Below are 13,984 nucleotides of genomic sequence, written 5' to 3' on the forward strand. Positions count from 1 at the left end.
TATTTTATATTGCATGTGCATGATATATTTTTAAAAATAATTACATACCTAAGAGAATATTATATAAATAATTTATGATTTTGTCATGTTTACAATAATAAAAGTTACATTATTTAATTCATACATTAAGCTCTTCCTAATCTCTTGTATTAACTATATTTTACTTAGTAACATATGTTACATCAATATTGCTATGACAATTGTTCATAGATTCAAACTCACTTTATAGTGCAAATAAACAATTAAATATTTATAAATGCTTATAAACGATTTCTTTCTTTGGAATATATTGATTACTAACCAATAAAGCCCGGATAAATCAAAAATATAATGGCAACGGCAATAAAAGATCGCACTATTCCTACTATGGATACTTTGGTTAAATACGATAATCCAGTCTTAGTTACAGTCCGTCCAGAAAAGGTATAATGTTCACTAATAAAGCTAATACCATTTTTCTTACTATTATCAAACTAATTATATCTATAATTTATTACAAATCATCCAACATTTCTTATTACAATAGGCACCTAAAGAACAAGCACCCAAAATCGGAGTAACAGTCTGTAAAGTTGAAACTACTATTCCTACGCTTGATACAAGATATGAAACTTCTGAAATTCTTAATAGAATTTTGCCACCTAAACAATGGGAAGAGGATGGTCAAGTTTGGACTCAAAAAGTATGGTATTTTTATGTTTTGATAAATAATGTACTACAATTTCTAATATGTTATTTCATATCAGATATCAAGTATACCAGCAACAAGACTAGATGTTATTAATTTACAAGAACATCTAGACATGAAATTGCAACAAAGACAAGCAAGAGAAACTGGCATTTGTCCAGTACGTAGAGAACTTTATACGCAATGTTTTGGTAAAAGTCTTTAATTGGACATTAATTTTAAGTATCATATTAAAGAAATTATAATTGTTTAATAATACTGTTTAATAGATGAAATAATACGCCAGGTGACAATAAACTGTGCAGAACGTGGATTACTTTTACTTAGAATTCGAGACGAACTTAAGATGACATTAGCTGCATACCAAACTTTGTATCAAAGCAGTATTGCTTTTGGTATGCGTAAAGCTTTACAAGTATGTACTGTTTTTTTTTAATACACAAGAAGATATGTATTAAGAAATGTTATAACTTCAACATGATTTTTAAAGGCTGAACAAGGAAAAGAAGATTTAATTGCTGCTGCAGATGAGCTACAATTACAGAAGGCTGAATTAGAAAAAACAGTTATTGAATTAAAACAGAAATCTGAACAGGCTGAAAGGAGAGCAGCTGAACTACGGGAAGCTGAAGAAAAAAAGCACATGGAAGAAATACAATTTTTGAAAAAGACAAATCAGCAGCTGAAAGTAATATTTATATATAATTTTTATATAAATCCTAGACAACTGTAAAAATTTCATTAATTAGCATTATTTTTATTTCAGGCACAGTTAGAGGGAATTATTGCGCCAAAAAGATAAAATAAGCATAAATGATAATGCACGATAAAAGAAGATACATTATTTTTTATGAATACTTTCAATTCCATTTATTTTAATTTCGTAATAGGGCCAATATAAAAACGTTAAGATACTTCATTTATTTTCTTATTTCTTGAATTAATTTGCACTTACATATATCTTTCGTTTACAAATTTGTTGAACATTGTAAGATGTATAAATGTTGTTCAATAGAAAACATAGATAAATAAATACATTTTTAATTTGTCAACATATAGTAGTACCACAAATATTATGGTAATAGTTGTATGAAATGTTTTTTATCATATTGTATAAAATACATTTTTTAAACTTTATTATTTATATAAATTAGCAGTTTCAGTTTATTATTCAATATAACCAGATATATTGTATTATCAAAATATAAAATATACGTGGCAGAATGTAATATTCCTTTTTATAATTAATTATTAAAGTAAAGACAAATACAAAGATTCCAAAAGTACATATAAATTATGCCTATTATGATTTAACGTCGATGTAAAGTACCTCTAAAATAGGAGTTTCCAACTGTAAGTTTATCATTTATAATTAAGAATAATACAAGTTCATAACATGATATGATTTGTCAACATGTTATAGTGTTAAAGAATGGTAGGATTTTTAAAAAATTCACATTCTAATTAATTTAGTTATGAATTTAATTTCAGAACTGTTTTAATAAAATTTTATAATTTATTAAGGGTAATTATTATGCCAAAATATTTTATACGATATTTAACACTATAATTATTACAATGTTTTCTATATATTATACTACTCGTAATATTATAAAAAGGTTTCAAATCCTATTTGAAAAGTGTTTACTCTTTAAATCGCTATAAATATATAGTTAATGTTGGCACATTATAATTTTCATACAATTCCAGAAGATTATGCCAAGACCAATTATAATGCTGACAATAGGCATTAAACTATATATAACAGTTATATGGAAAAAAGATATTTTGCATATATTTTTTCTTTTACAATCTTATGAATAATTTAATAAATTGGTCCCGCTCCTTTAATCGCACTTTACACCGCAGTTAATAGTATACTTGTCTCAATTAATGTTTACTTATGCTACATATTTAATTTTATATGTATAATTTGCAAAGATCTTAATACTAATAATATGGTCTGTTTCACTGACGAATGTATATGATCTATATAAAATGATATTTTAAGATGAATCATCTTACTATTGCAAACATATGAAGAATACAAAAAGTTATATCTAAAATACAAATAGTAAAACTATTATGATTTTCAATTTTTTTTGCCTGTGTATGTTGCAATTTCAACATAGGTAAGTATTTTGAACTATATGAGATTACAAATATTATTGGTTTATATTACCAGATAATATACCTACGAAGTATTTAACATTATCATAGAAGTTTTTATATAGAAATTGTATTTTTTGTAATCTCACACATACATATTTATTAGAAGGTACTGTTATAGTCAGTGATAAAGAAACAGCATATATTTTATATATTCCGCTTCTTCAATTGTAGTCGACATTTCATTCTTTTAATAAAGTTAAGATTTTAATCTTGCTTCTAATCTTTGCTATTTTTACATCTATTTGTTACATATTTGCTAACTCTTTTTGTGTACTTTTGAATATTGTTTAATCATGAAATTATTGAATATATTGTGAAATAAAATATGTCAACGATAAAATATAGCTATCGTTAGTATAAATAAATTAAAACAACAAAATTTTTAAAAGAACGAAATCATGAATATGTATAGTAATAATATATTTTAAACAATTAAAAAATTTAATACTTGGTATTTATTACATTTTAGTGGCAACCTTGACATTAGGATGGATAATAAGCTTTAAATAAATTTCTTCCTAATGATGAATGATCAAAAACTATGTCGATATTTAACAATGAGATTAAATATATGTGCTTTTTAAAATGAATCTTAAAGTATATTAAAACAATTTTACATAACATATATATTAATATACTTATCACTAAAGGAAAATAAATAAAATACTTTACAAACCACAACAAATAGCTGTAGTTTACGTTATTTTTCATTTTTAAGCTAACTAATAACATATTTTACATATATCTGAAAACCAATTGTTTATTACGATTTGATTAAAATCTTTTCATTTGTATATTGTTCGTTTCAGTGACCAAAAATACTGCTCCTGTGTTCCTATTTAAATTGAGGAATTGCTTATATTAAAATATATTATTTAAACTTCTAAACAAAACAAAGATTGCAAAAAGGAATGTGTATCATTTTATATAGAACAACGAATATTGAATCACATGAATTTTTCGTATAAACCGATTTCAGTAAATATATTTCATAGGATATATGATCATAGTACTGACTGTAAAAATACTACTTTGATATTATATTCTAATTTTTTCACCATTGATATATTTTTTATTGGTATTACGCAGGAGTCAAATCTTATGAAACAAGTATAAAATACAAATTCTATGATGTATAAAGAAATAAGGAAATCGATTGCGCTAGTTACAATTACTATGTTGCACCAATCCAGATAAAAATATGACGCGATAATACTAATCACACATGCATTATTTCACTATGTTAATATCAGAAACATAGCACGATCTATGAAAGAAATAAACATAATTCTGAATATACCTAATCAGTTACGTTAAATAGTGAATGTGAAATTATATTTTATGTATTATGTATATATATGTGTGCTTCAAAAAAAAGCAGCGCGCAATGAGGAATCTTTTAAATATTATATGCACCAATATAGTAAGGATTTGAATTCTGAAATGCATAAAGTAGATTGATGTAATGCAAAGTATGCATTATTAGAACACACTTTCACAATGATATGATAAAAAAAAGAAAATATTTCACAATCGTTCTTCCATATGTCTTTCTTCATTTTGCACCAACATTTTCATCTGAGGTCAATGACGACCTTTTTTCGAACGTTTTCGTTTCTTTTTCTTTGAAACAAGAATAGTATTTGCACTTATTTTAGGAGCGGCATCTTCAGTGGCACTTGTAGGTATAATTGTTTCAGTTTTCTCTTGCGTGGTATTCACATTAGAAGGCTGTCCAGTAATTTCTTCACTTTCGCTTTCAGCGTCGCTTGCTCCTGTTCCGATAATACTTTCTACTTCATCTTCTGCATTACTTAGTTCCAATGATATAATTTTTTCTCGTAGAGTTTCAACCTAATTACATAAATATATACATTGCAAATGCTGAAGTAGGCCAGAGAAATTTCTGCATTGATACGTGTAATTATTAATTTAATTACGATAAACATACGACATATAACGTACGACAAAAAAAAATATATTATAGAATCGGATGAAACTTATAACATTTTTACAGTAGTAGTACTTGATATGTAGCAATACCACCAAAATAATTATAGTAAAATATTATTTGAAAAGAAAATACCTTTATACATGCTTAAATAAGTAGTGGATAAGAAAGATCAATAGTAGCATTACCAATAGTATGAGAAGAGTTTGTTAGTGATCAGTAGAAATGAAATCAATTGCTCAAGGTGGTGCAGGTTGCACTTCCATGGTCAGTGCTGGATTCTTGGAACAACAAATACAACCATTGAACTAGTATTTCCATTGGGTTCTTCTTGTGCATTAAAGCAAAATATTTTTTAAAGCAGCATGCATATACACACACACATGATTATTTTAAAACTATAAATATATAAGCGCACACACACAAATAAGACACAGTACACAAGCAACACATATTCTTTCTTTCTTTCTTTCTAAAAAAAATACTACTTTATTTCCCTTTTCCCTTCAAACTTTTGTGAATATCACCTTTTCCTAATTATGTTAATTGGAGCATTAATATAGTGCCCCCAACAAATCATGATTTTGCCATATCTTAATTTGATTTTTGAATTTCTTTTTATTATGTCATTGCTTGTACTAAAACTTCGAATTGTAATTATATTACACACCATAGTAATTTTCCAATAATTTTAACTAGTTACAATATAAGCTTCCATAACAATATTATATTGATATTTCTTCATTCATCAATTAAATGCCAATGCCATATTGAAGTTCCAGTACAACAGTTAAAAAATTGAACTTCACTTAAAACACGTCTCGAATCGATGATGTGAACAGATAATATTCGGTGCTTAAATTTTGTGCAAACTCTAGAATTTATAATACCTGTCGCTCAATGAGCTTCTCGACGTATTCGACTGTACGGACACGCCGTTCACCCGTCACCTCATCCACATATTCCTCGGTACGTCGAGTGACCTTCTCGTCCACTACTTTCTCGGATTCGCGTATCTCTTTAGGGGGACCCACCTTGCTGCGTACAGCAAGTTTGGGAAAATCTGCACTAGACGGCCGTAACGTAGTGAACTATGATAGTAAGACAGACAAAGGGGGTACCACTGTAGTTAACATAACATTGTAAATGTACGAACACTAAGTTAGAACTACTGGCGAGCAAAGAAGTAATTAGTAGTACAATTAAAAAATGCTGGTTAATCTGTTTTAAACACATCGTTAGATTATGTTTATTGTTTTAGTTTGCTGGTGGTATGACTAGAGCAAAGGTACATTACAAATGCTTACATCGGCTGTCTTTTCTGTTTCAGGAACAGCAGTAACAGCATCTGTAGAATCCTGCGTAGGATCTGCCTTATTTGTAGTATCCATCATTTCACTCATTTTCTTAATTACCATCTGTGCTTGAATAGCATCCTGAATATAATCATTTAATATGCGAATAAATGTAAATACTATTTAATATATGAATTTTTCAGATGTGAAAGAGAGCATTATAAGATAATTACCTGTTCCAGAGATTTTAAACGTGCTTGTCTCCATGCTGCACGCTTTTCTGCTCTTAGTGCTCTTTGTTCAGCAGGACTCAAATGACTTTCTTCATCTTCATCAGAAATTATACCCTATGCAATAAAAAATTGAATAAGAAACATAAATATTATATCCGTATTAAGTCATTTTAAACATTAGTGTCTCAACAAAATTATTTAAAATACAGAACAATTTGGAATATTTAATTATGATAAATGAGAAATTTGAATGGTTAAAAATATATTAAAAAAGTAATACCTCTTGTATCAGTCTCTCTTTCAAGCGACGTTCTGCTTTTGCTGTCCTTACACTGCTTGGAAGATTCTGCAGAAGGGGGATCGAACTTCGCGAACTCAGTCGGCTACTGCAAGGTAACGAGCATGCACACTGACAAATCATATACATGTGCCACAGTTTTAATGTTTATTCATTAAAAGAAGAAGTACAAAAGCAACGTTCAATACAAAGGCTAAAAAAATATTGTACGACTTATATACAAACGAGATAACAATACAAAAAAATTAGACTACACCACACATCAACTATAAGTCTATAAATAATGTGATTGGATCGGTGCTAAGAGATTCCAAAGAAGAATTATTTTTATATTATGGATTTAAGAGGTGATAAGACATTCACATAAATGAAAATGGAAGCAAATATTAACATTAGATAAATAATAATTATTCTTTGGAATCTTTGAAGTGCGCTTGCAATGCGTGTGAAGAAAATGTATTAAAGCGTGAAGTTTTTGTGAAAATTATATTCCGATGTACATAATTTTTATAAATTTATGATTTGGTCTTATTGAAGAATGGAACATGTAATTATAATGTGCAGTAAATGCCTGTGTAAGCACAACCACAACCTGAACTGTAATGTACAATGTGAATGTGAATTTCATAAGCCTATGTACAAATACACGTTATTTTATAAAAAAAGCAGTCGCTAATTCCTAGCAAAATCATTTATACGATAATTATAATGAGCATGCACGCTTTATGATGAAGTAACAACTACAACAAAAAGCACTGATATAAATTATATATACATATAATATTTATCGCAGGTATAAAAATACTGATATATACACGATGTCCAGTCATTTTGTATGAAACCTTGGGGTACTTTTTAAACTACAAGTTTACTATAAAAATACAATTTTACTAAATATATAAAGAATATCTATTTAAACTAACAGTTAATACTCGTAAAACATTTGGTAATTATATAAACACAATCATTTTTCAATTGAAAGATAATTGCCTGTCTTGTACAATACACGTATAATAGACAGATATGTTTAGCATCTTACAACTGAAAGATAATTACATTATTTTATAGTTTCATATACAGAACACGTACTACAATGGAAAAAATGCTATAATACTCATTTATGTAAAGCAAATTAATTCTGTTCTCTTGTTCTTTTTAATACATTACTACAATATTTTGTATGGGCATTGTTGAAGAAGTTATATTGTTGCAAAAAAATTCTATGGCCGAGTAAAATTTGTTGAAATGAGATTGTATTATATTATTAGATATTATTTTTTAGAGGTGTAAAAATTTCAAAACATCAATTTTATAGTCATCATATTTTTTAGCATTAATGCATCAAGTATGCAATTTTTTATTAAGCAGTATATTCTCTTTTATTTTTCTTGTTGTAATATGCAGACACAAAGAAGTGGAAACAAGAAAGAGATAATAAGGTAAAAAAGTTTTAATAATCACACGTTCAAATGCGTAGAATGAGTACAACTTAGCTTACTTAGGTCGCCGATTATCCTGATCTTCTAATGTTTCCTCTAAATCTTCCAAGCCTTCGTTTTCATCGAGTTGAGCCCATGATTTTAATTCATCCCGCGTTAGAGTAGCTATCTTTTTTTCTGAAAATGCACAATAATATTTGTTAATTGTATGAATTAAGAATTTAATAATATAATTAACGAATACTGTACCTTCTTCTTGTTTCATTTTTTCAACTTCATCTTGACTTAGAAAACTGAATACTTTTTCTAGAAAGTGATAATGAATACAAAAATAATATATTGTATTTAAAATTTGTTTATATAAATATATAAAATAATATCTACCTGGCTTAGGGGAAGGTTTCAAATGTTCCTCCATGGCACTTTCAAACAATTTCTTTTTATCGCTAACTGACATCTTCACTAAAGGTGGTGTTGGTGATGGTGTTGGTGAAAGCTGTATTTTAAAATAACACATTAATATTTGATAAAAATAATTCTTATAAAAATATAAATTTTAATCTATCTTTTTTATAACAATTCCACTTTCAATATGCACATTTGAACCTACTACATGTATTTGATTTGTATTTAAATAATACCAAATAATTTTGTTAACACGGGTGTTATAATTTTTATGTAATAAAATTATGCGATTTAAACGCTCCAACATTCTTGATAAAGAACAAGGAAAGATAGTGCATTAGTGCTAGATTTTTTAAACATGCTTCTTAAAACCCACCTCAACCTGATTACTCCCACCAACAGAGCGTGCGTTCTGTCGTTTATCAAAAGGGACTGAAGTGCCATAATCTCCCATGGATGGAGGAGCAGTCAAAGGTGTAGGAGGAAGTTTGGAACGAGATGAGTACTGAGTAGTTTGGATAGGATTTTGATAGACTTTCTTATAAGAAGTAATTTGAGGATCAGAAATATATCTATTATCATGCAAAGATGAAGGATATTCATTTGTTGAAGTCGGATAATTAATTGGTTCTTTTCTAGAACTGGGAGGAAGATCAGCAAATGTAATACTACGTTTTGGTATGGAACTTTTTTTCTTTGGAGAGGGCAAGCTTTGGACAGCAGTAGAGCGATCAAAATTCATTGATGAAGTAAGAGTAGAGACCGGAGATTGGGGCGATGGACTGTCCACTGATGTTCCATCTCTCTCTTTGCTCAGTGACTGAGTAAATAACATGAAGATTTGTATTAGTAAAGTTAAAATAATTTTCTACTGGAATATAGAATGCAGTAAAAATGCGAAATTATTAGTTAGGCACTATGTAAATATACAACTATATACAACAGATTAACAAAATAATTTCTGACAACTAATTGATTAACAAGAAATAAAAATGTGTAATATTTATATCATAATATAAGAAATCATCAAATAAGAAAACATTTCTCATTTCTGCATCCTTTGAGTTTAATAAACTTACTTTTTATAAAATTTGTAACTATACTTCAAAAAACAGATTTATTTCCAATACTACATCTCATACAAAATCTATATTAGAATTAAAAAGGAATCAGTTTTGAACTTATTCATTCAATATTTTTCTTCTTTTATCATCTATACATTCAATATTATATCAATTGTACTATTATTGCAACAATTAATGCAGCTTTGCGCATAATTTTTATTTGTATACCCTTCCAATGATTTTAAGTATATTAAAATCGACTTTATAAAGTTACCTCATATTTGTACCCTCTATCCATCACCTTTTCATATATATCAATGCACCATAAGATATTCTGAAATGTCATAACTAGGTAACTTTTATCCCAAATTATAATTCAATAACAGGAACTGTGATCTTTGTGTTACTAAATATGAACATGAAAAATGTATTCTCTTGTAGTTAATAGCGCTAATGGGATAAAATGCAATTCACTTTCAGAAGAACCTGTCGCATTGATACATTTGAATAAAGCACTGCATGTATTTCATCTTTATGTCGGTCAACTGGAACTTCAACATTAACATATATATATATAATTCTTTTTTTATAATTAGATAAATACTATCTTATCTTTATACTTTGTAATAATATATAAACATCTGGTCCATTAGATTTATATCAACATATAACATTTATAGAACATTCGTAGAATACAGTACATTGATTTATATTTTAATAATGATATGAGTTTACTGTAGAAGTAACCATCCAAGAGTGCTGGCATTTATAACTTACAAAAAAATGTTAGATGCACAAATACCTTATCAAATAATATTTTATGTCTCAATAGACGTTGTATTTCACTTTTGTTTCTTTTACTTCAACTGTACATTATATAGTAATATAAATAATTTAAAACTTGATATTTTTGGGTACACTCCGTATTTAGTGATACACGCATTGATTATTATCTTTGTTTTCAACGATATACAGCTTTAAATGAATGAAACATGAAATTAATTGTGAATTACAGCATAAAAGCTATCCTCTATGATATAATAATGCTTACATTTCTGGTAGTAGTAAAATATTCTAGCTTAAAATAAAAAAGACAGTTCTAGTATATTTTTTACACAGTATACCAAAATATTTGTAAAAATATCAATAAAATTAACTACTGATTTTTTCTTAACACTATATAAATAGAGAATACTAAACAAATAAGATCATTAAAAATAATATATCAAAAGTACCCTAAATATAATAATTTGGAAGTTATTATTTTTTTATATAAGAATATAGACTCTTAATTCTTCAGTCATCAAGTCGTGTATCACAAAGGAAAAGGTCAATAATGCCTGTCTTCAGTGAGATGTAAGTTTCAAGTATATTATTATAAAAATTTATAGAAACATAATACACTTGTTACTTGCCATTCATATTGGAACAGGAATCATTTACTGTCTTATATCTTTTCTTACTTTCAGTAATTCTTAATCCAGTACCCAGAAGTTGATCTAATTTCTTTAAGCTTAATGAATTGCAGTAGTTGTCCAACATACGTTTCCAATCTCTCAAAATAGATTGTGAAATAAGTTTAAGAATCAATGTACAAATATCGCTAAAAAATATTCGGTAAATACATGGGAAGTTCTTGTCGTCTATGACATCTGTCTACCTATCACAGAAGTATCTTTTCATGTTCATCTTTCAACCGATATTCATGAACGAAGGAGTGATGAATATGTACACAAGAGTCTGTAGTTAAAGACGATATCACATTTTCGTGATGATTAAAATCTTGACCCCATTCTTGGACCAAAACAAGAAACCAATCACAGAGAATCAACCTAGCCAGTCAGCATATTCGCAATAATTACACTTAATATTATAATGGCAGTATCAGTAACAAACGGAGTAACGATAGTTAAATTGTACAATAGTGATACTCATGAAACGCAATAAACACTATGATTATGCGAGTTAACGACATGAATTCCTTAGAATAATTTTATTATGGCACAGTCCCGCGGATTCAGAGGTATGGACGTAGACACAGGGAAAATGAGTAGAGGGTCGAACAACTCACTCCTGTTAGAGGGCAGCCAAAGTAGCGCTATCACCTTCCACTGTCTGCAAACATGTGAAACATCTCTTGTTTTGCCGCTCAGGAGAGCATGCGACGCTAAGAACACTGACAAATGTACATTTCATGCGTCATATATTAAAAATAAGTAATGAGACTTATGATGAGTGTATGAGTACTGACAAATAATAAAACTATTTGATATCAAATTGAGAAATTTATATAAACTTATGTAAGATGTACAATCATTCGAAGGGCAACAAAAATTAAAAAGTTAATATTGTTTCCTCTTTACAGATAAATAAAAATGAGTAATTTGTTATTAGATTATGGCTTCTTATTCTTTTCACAAGGTGTGCAGAAATAAACATATAGGTCTATAGTACTTAATAAGAAGAAATAAAGTATGTTTATGTAAAAATGAACGTCCATGCTTATGCTATCATATAAGAATGTACACAAGGGGAAGAGCAACGTTTTTTCTTTAACACCACATTGTACCATAATAATATTTCTTGATCAAAAGTTATTTATTTTTTCAACTCCTATCTATATTTTTTAATTTGTAAATTGAAATTTTCAAACGTCTCTCCTTTTGTTCCAGTGCCATTAATAAAATGTAGAATATTTTTGTTAATAAATCACATGTATAATATATGCACCCATGAACATATGTATGTATACGTACATATAATATGAGCAAATAAATAAATAGTGCTCGATAAAAACGTGAGTTATTAAAGTCATGCATCTTGTGTAAACGAAACATAAAATCAAAAGTAGCAATTTTTTAATTATTTGTAAAAGAAGAATATAAATAAATAAAGAGGTAATAGCTATATAAAGTTAAGCATCCATTTATGCAAGAACCACCATTATTTATAAATATGCATAAATATGCAATATTTAAAATGATTGTAAGGTTGAATAAAAAAATTAAGCAATATAATTCCACAAAAGAATTCTTAAATATTCAAATACTATAGCTATTATTATTGTTATATACCAATAAAAGCAAACTACTGCTTGCAAGTTAATTTATATTTATAGAAACATGCAGATATAGTAATATTTCAACTTAAAATTTTTATTATTTTAATATCATGAAAGATACTTACATTTGTATTTTGAGGTGCTAAAGTGTGTTTGCTCATCACAATAGTGGTTGTTTTGAGATCTTTTGTACCACCTGGTGACTTTGGTGGTACAACCATGTCAACCGGACTACTTGATTTGCTTACTAATGATTCAGCTGCTCTTACTACATCTAATACCTGTTCAATTTGAAAATATTTGACTTTAAAGTTAATATCACATTGATTAATAAAAATTGCTTATATTATTTAATTTCTTTAGTACTGGGTCTTACTTTTTCAGGGGTAGATTTTTCTCTATGTTCAAGCAAAGCACGTTCTCTTTCTTCTTGTTCCCATGCTACAAGCTCAGCTTTCATTTCTTGCTCTTGTCTGAGAGTTGCTGCTTCTTCATCATCGCGATCCAAACTAGATATACTTTGCGATAATGATTTAGTACCCTCTGCTGCAGGATCCTTCAATTCCTTGGATGTCCTAGATTCTTTAGAATCTCTACCATCGGATAATGGCAATACTGGTTCAATTTCACTTTTATCATATCCTTTACAAACTACTAACGTAATTGTGTTTCCTGAACACCGTAATATATTTACTGCTTCTTGATGAGTCGCACCTAGTAGCGACGTTCCATTGACTTCTAGTAGTCTCATTCCAACCTAATATCAAGAACATAGTATAAAAAATTATTACATAAAACTCTTATTCTTATAATGAGCATTAAATTTTACCTTCAGTCTTCCATCTCTTTTAGCTGCACCACCTGAATTGATTTTGGATATAAACACCCCTTCATCTGTATGATCAAGGGGATTTCCTTTTTGCCCTCGAAGTCCTCCTTTAATGTGCATGCCCAATTTTTCGCCTGGTTCTTTTGTAATAACTAATTCCTAAAATATCACATTATTTTTAAATATACTTTTACCATCTTTTACATATTGCTTTGCTTACTTTTTACAAAATATTTCCTAGTTTTATTTTCAATGTAATATATTTATATAAAAATTATGAATACATGATATATGATTGTTGTATTACATAATTCTTTTAATTTACCATAAAGCATATAAAGCAAGTAAAAAAAGTTTTAAATTCTATATAATCTCAGCCTAGGCAGAAAAGCAATTGCTCGTGATTCAGTGCTGAGCTTACTTGCAGCCTTAACAGAGGGCGAAGCGTGGTATCAAAAAATAAAAAAATAACAGGTCAAATTAATTGAGTACTTACTGTCACAGGGATGTACTCTATTTCGACCAGCTTGTAGGACAAATTATAAATAA

General features: G+C 28.2%; 2 protein-coding genes across 12 annotated transcripts in view; one reads left to right on the plus strand and one right to left on the minus strand.

Annotated features, from left to right (window-relative positions):
• Nucleotides 1–106: 106 nt before the first annotated feature.
• Nucleotides 107–1,594, plus strand: LOC122566720 (axonemal dynein light intermediate polypeptide 1). 2 transcript variants are annotated; one of them, XM_043724384.1, is made up of 6 exons: nt 107–423; nt 527–682; nt 747–879; nt 958–1,103; nt 1,179–1,376; nt 1,455–1,594. In XM_043724384.1, exons 1-6 carry the CDS (start codon nt 331–333, stop codon nt 1,488–1,490), a joined length of 762 nt encoding a protein of 253 aa, XP_043580319.1. In that variant the 5' UTR covers nt 107–330; the 3' UTR covers nt 1,491–1,594. The 2 variants fall into 2 exon arrangements, with proteins under 2 accessions (XP_043580319.1, XP_043580318.1); XM_043724383.1 differs by lacking the exon at nt 1,455–1,594 and having other exon boundaries at nt 1,179–1,430.
• LOC122566710 (protein lap4) overlaps nt 1,533–13,984 on the minus strand; it is a 53,655-nt gene continuing 41,203 nt past the window's right edge. For 3 of the 10 annotated variants that reach the window (XM_043724358.1, XM_043724355.1, XM_043724362.1), the window contains 13 exons: nt 13,932–13,961; nt 13,436–13,594; nt 12,983–13,363; nt 12,732–12,887; nt 8,858–9,301; nt 8,461–8,572; nt 8,326–8,382; nt 8,136–8,253; nt 6,620–6,725; nt 6,340–6,453; nt 6,119–6,247; nt 5,702–5,902; nt 1,533–4,714 (listed from right to left, as the gene is read on the minus strand). In XM_043724358.1, coding sequence (XP_043580293.1) covers nt 4,445–4,714; nt 5,702–5,902; nt 6,119–6,247; nt 6,340–6,453; nt 6,620–6,725; nt 8,136–8,253; nt 8,326–8,382; nt 8,461–8,572; nt 8,858–9,301; nt 12,732–12,887; nt 12,983–13,363; nt 13,436–13,594; nt 13,932–13,961 — 2,277 coding nt within the window. In that variant the 3' untranslated portion in view covers nt 1,533–4,444. Of the gene's footprint in view, nt 4,715–4,999; nt 5,093–5,701; nt 5,903–6,118; nt 6,248–6,339; nt 6,454–6,619; nt 6,749–8,135; nt 8,254–8,325; nt 8,383–8,460; nt 8,573–8,857; nt 9,302–12,731; nt 12,888–12,982; nt 13,364–13,435; nt 13,595–13,931; nt 13,962–13,984 lie in introns of those variants that run through there. The other 7 variants (XR_006316607.1, XR_006316608.1, XM_043724359.1 and 4 more) reach the window with 7 other exon arrangements.

Source organism: Bombus pyrosoma, linkage group LG4, assembly GCF_014825855.1.
Source record: "Bombus pyrosoma isolate SC7728 linkage group LG4, ASM1482585v1, whole genome shotgun sequence".
Taxonomy (NCBI): Eukaryota; Metazoa; Arthropoda; class Insecta; order Hymenoptera; family Apidae; genus Bombus; species Bombus pyrosoma.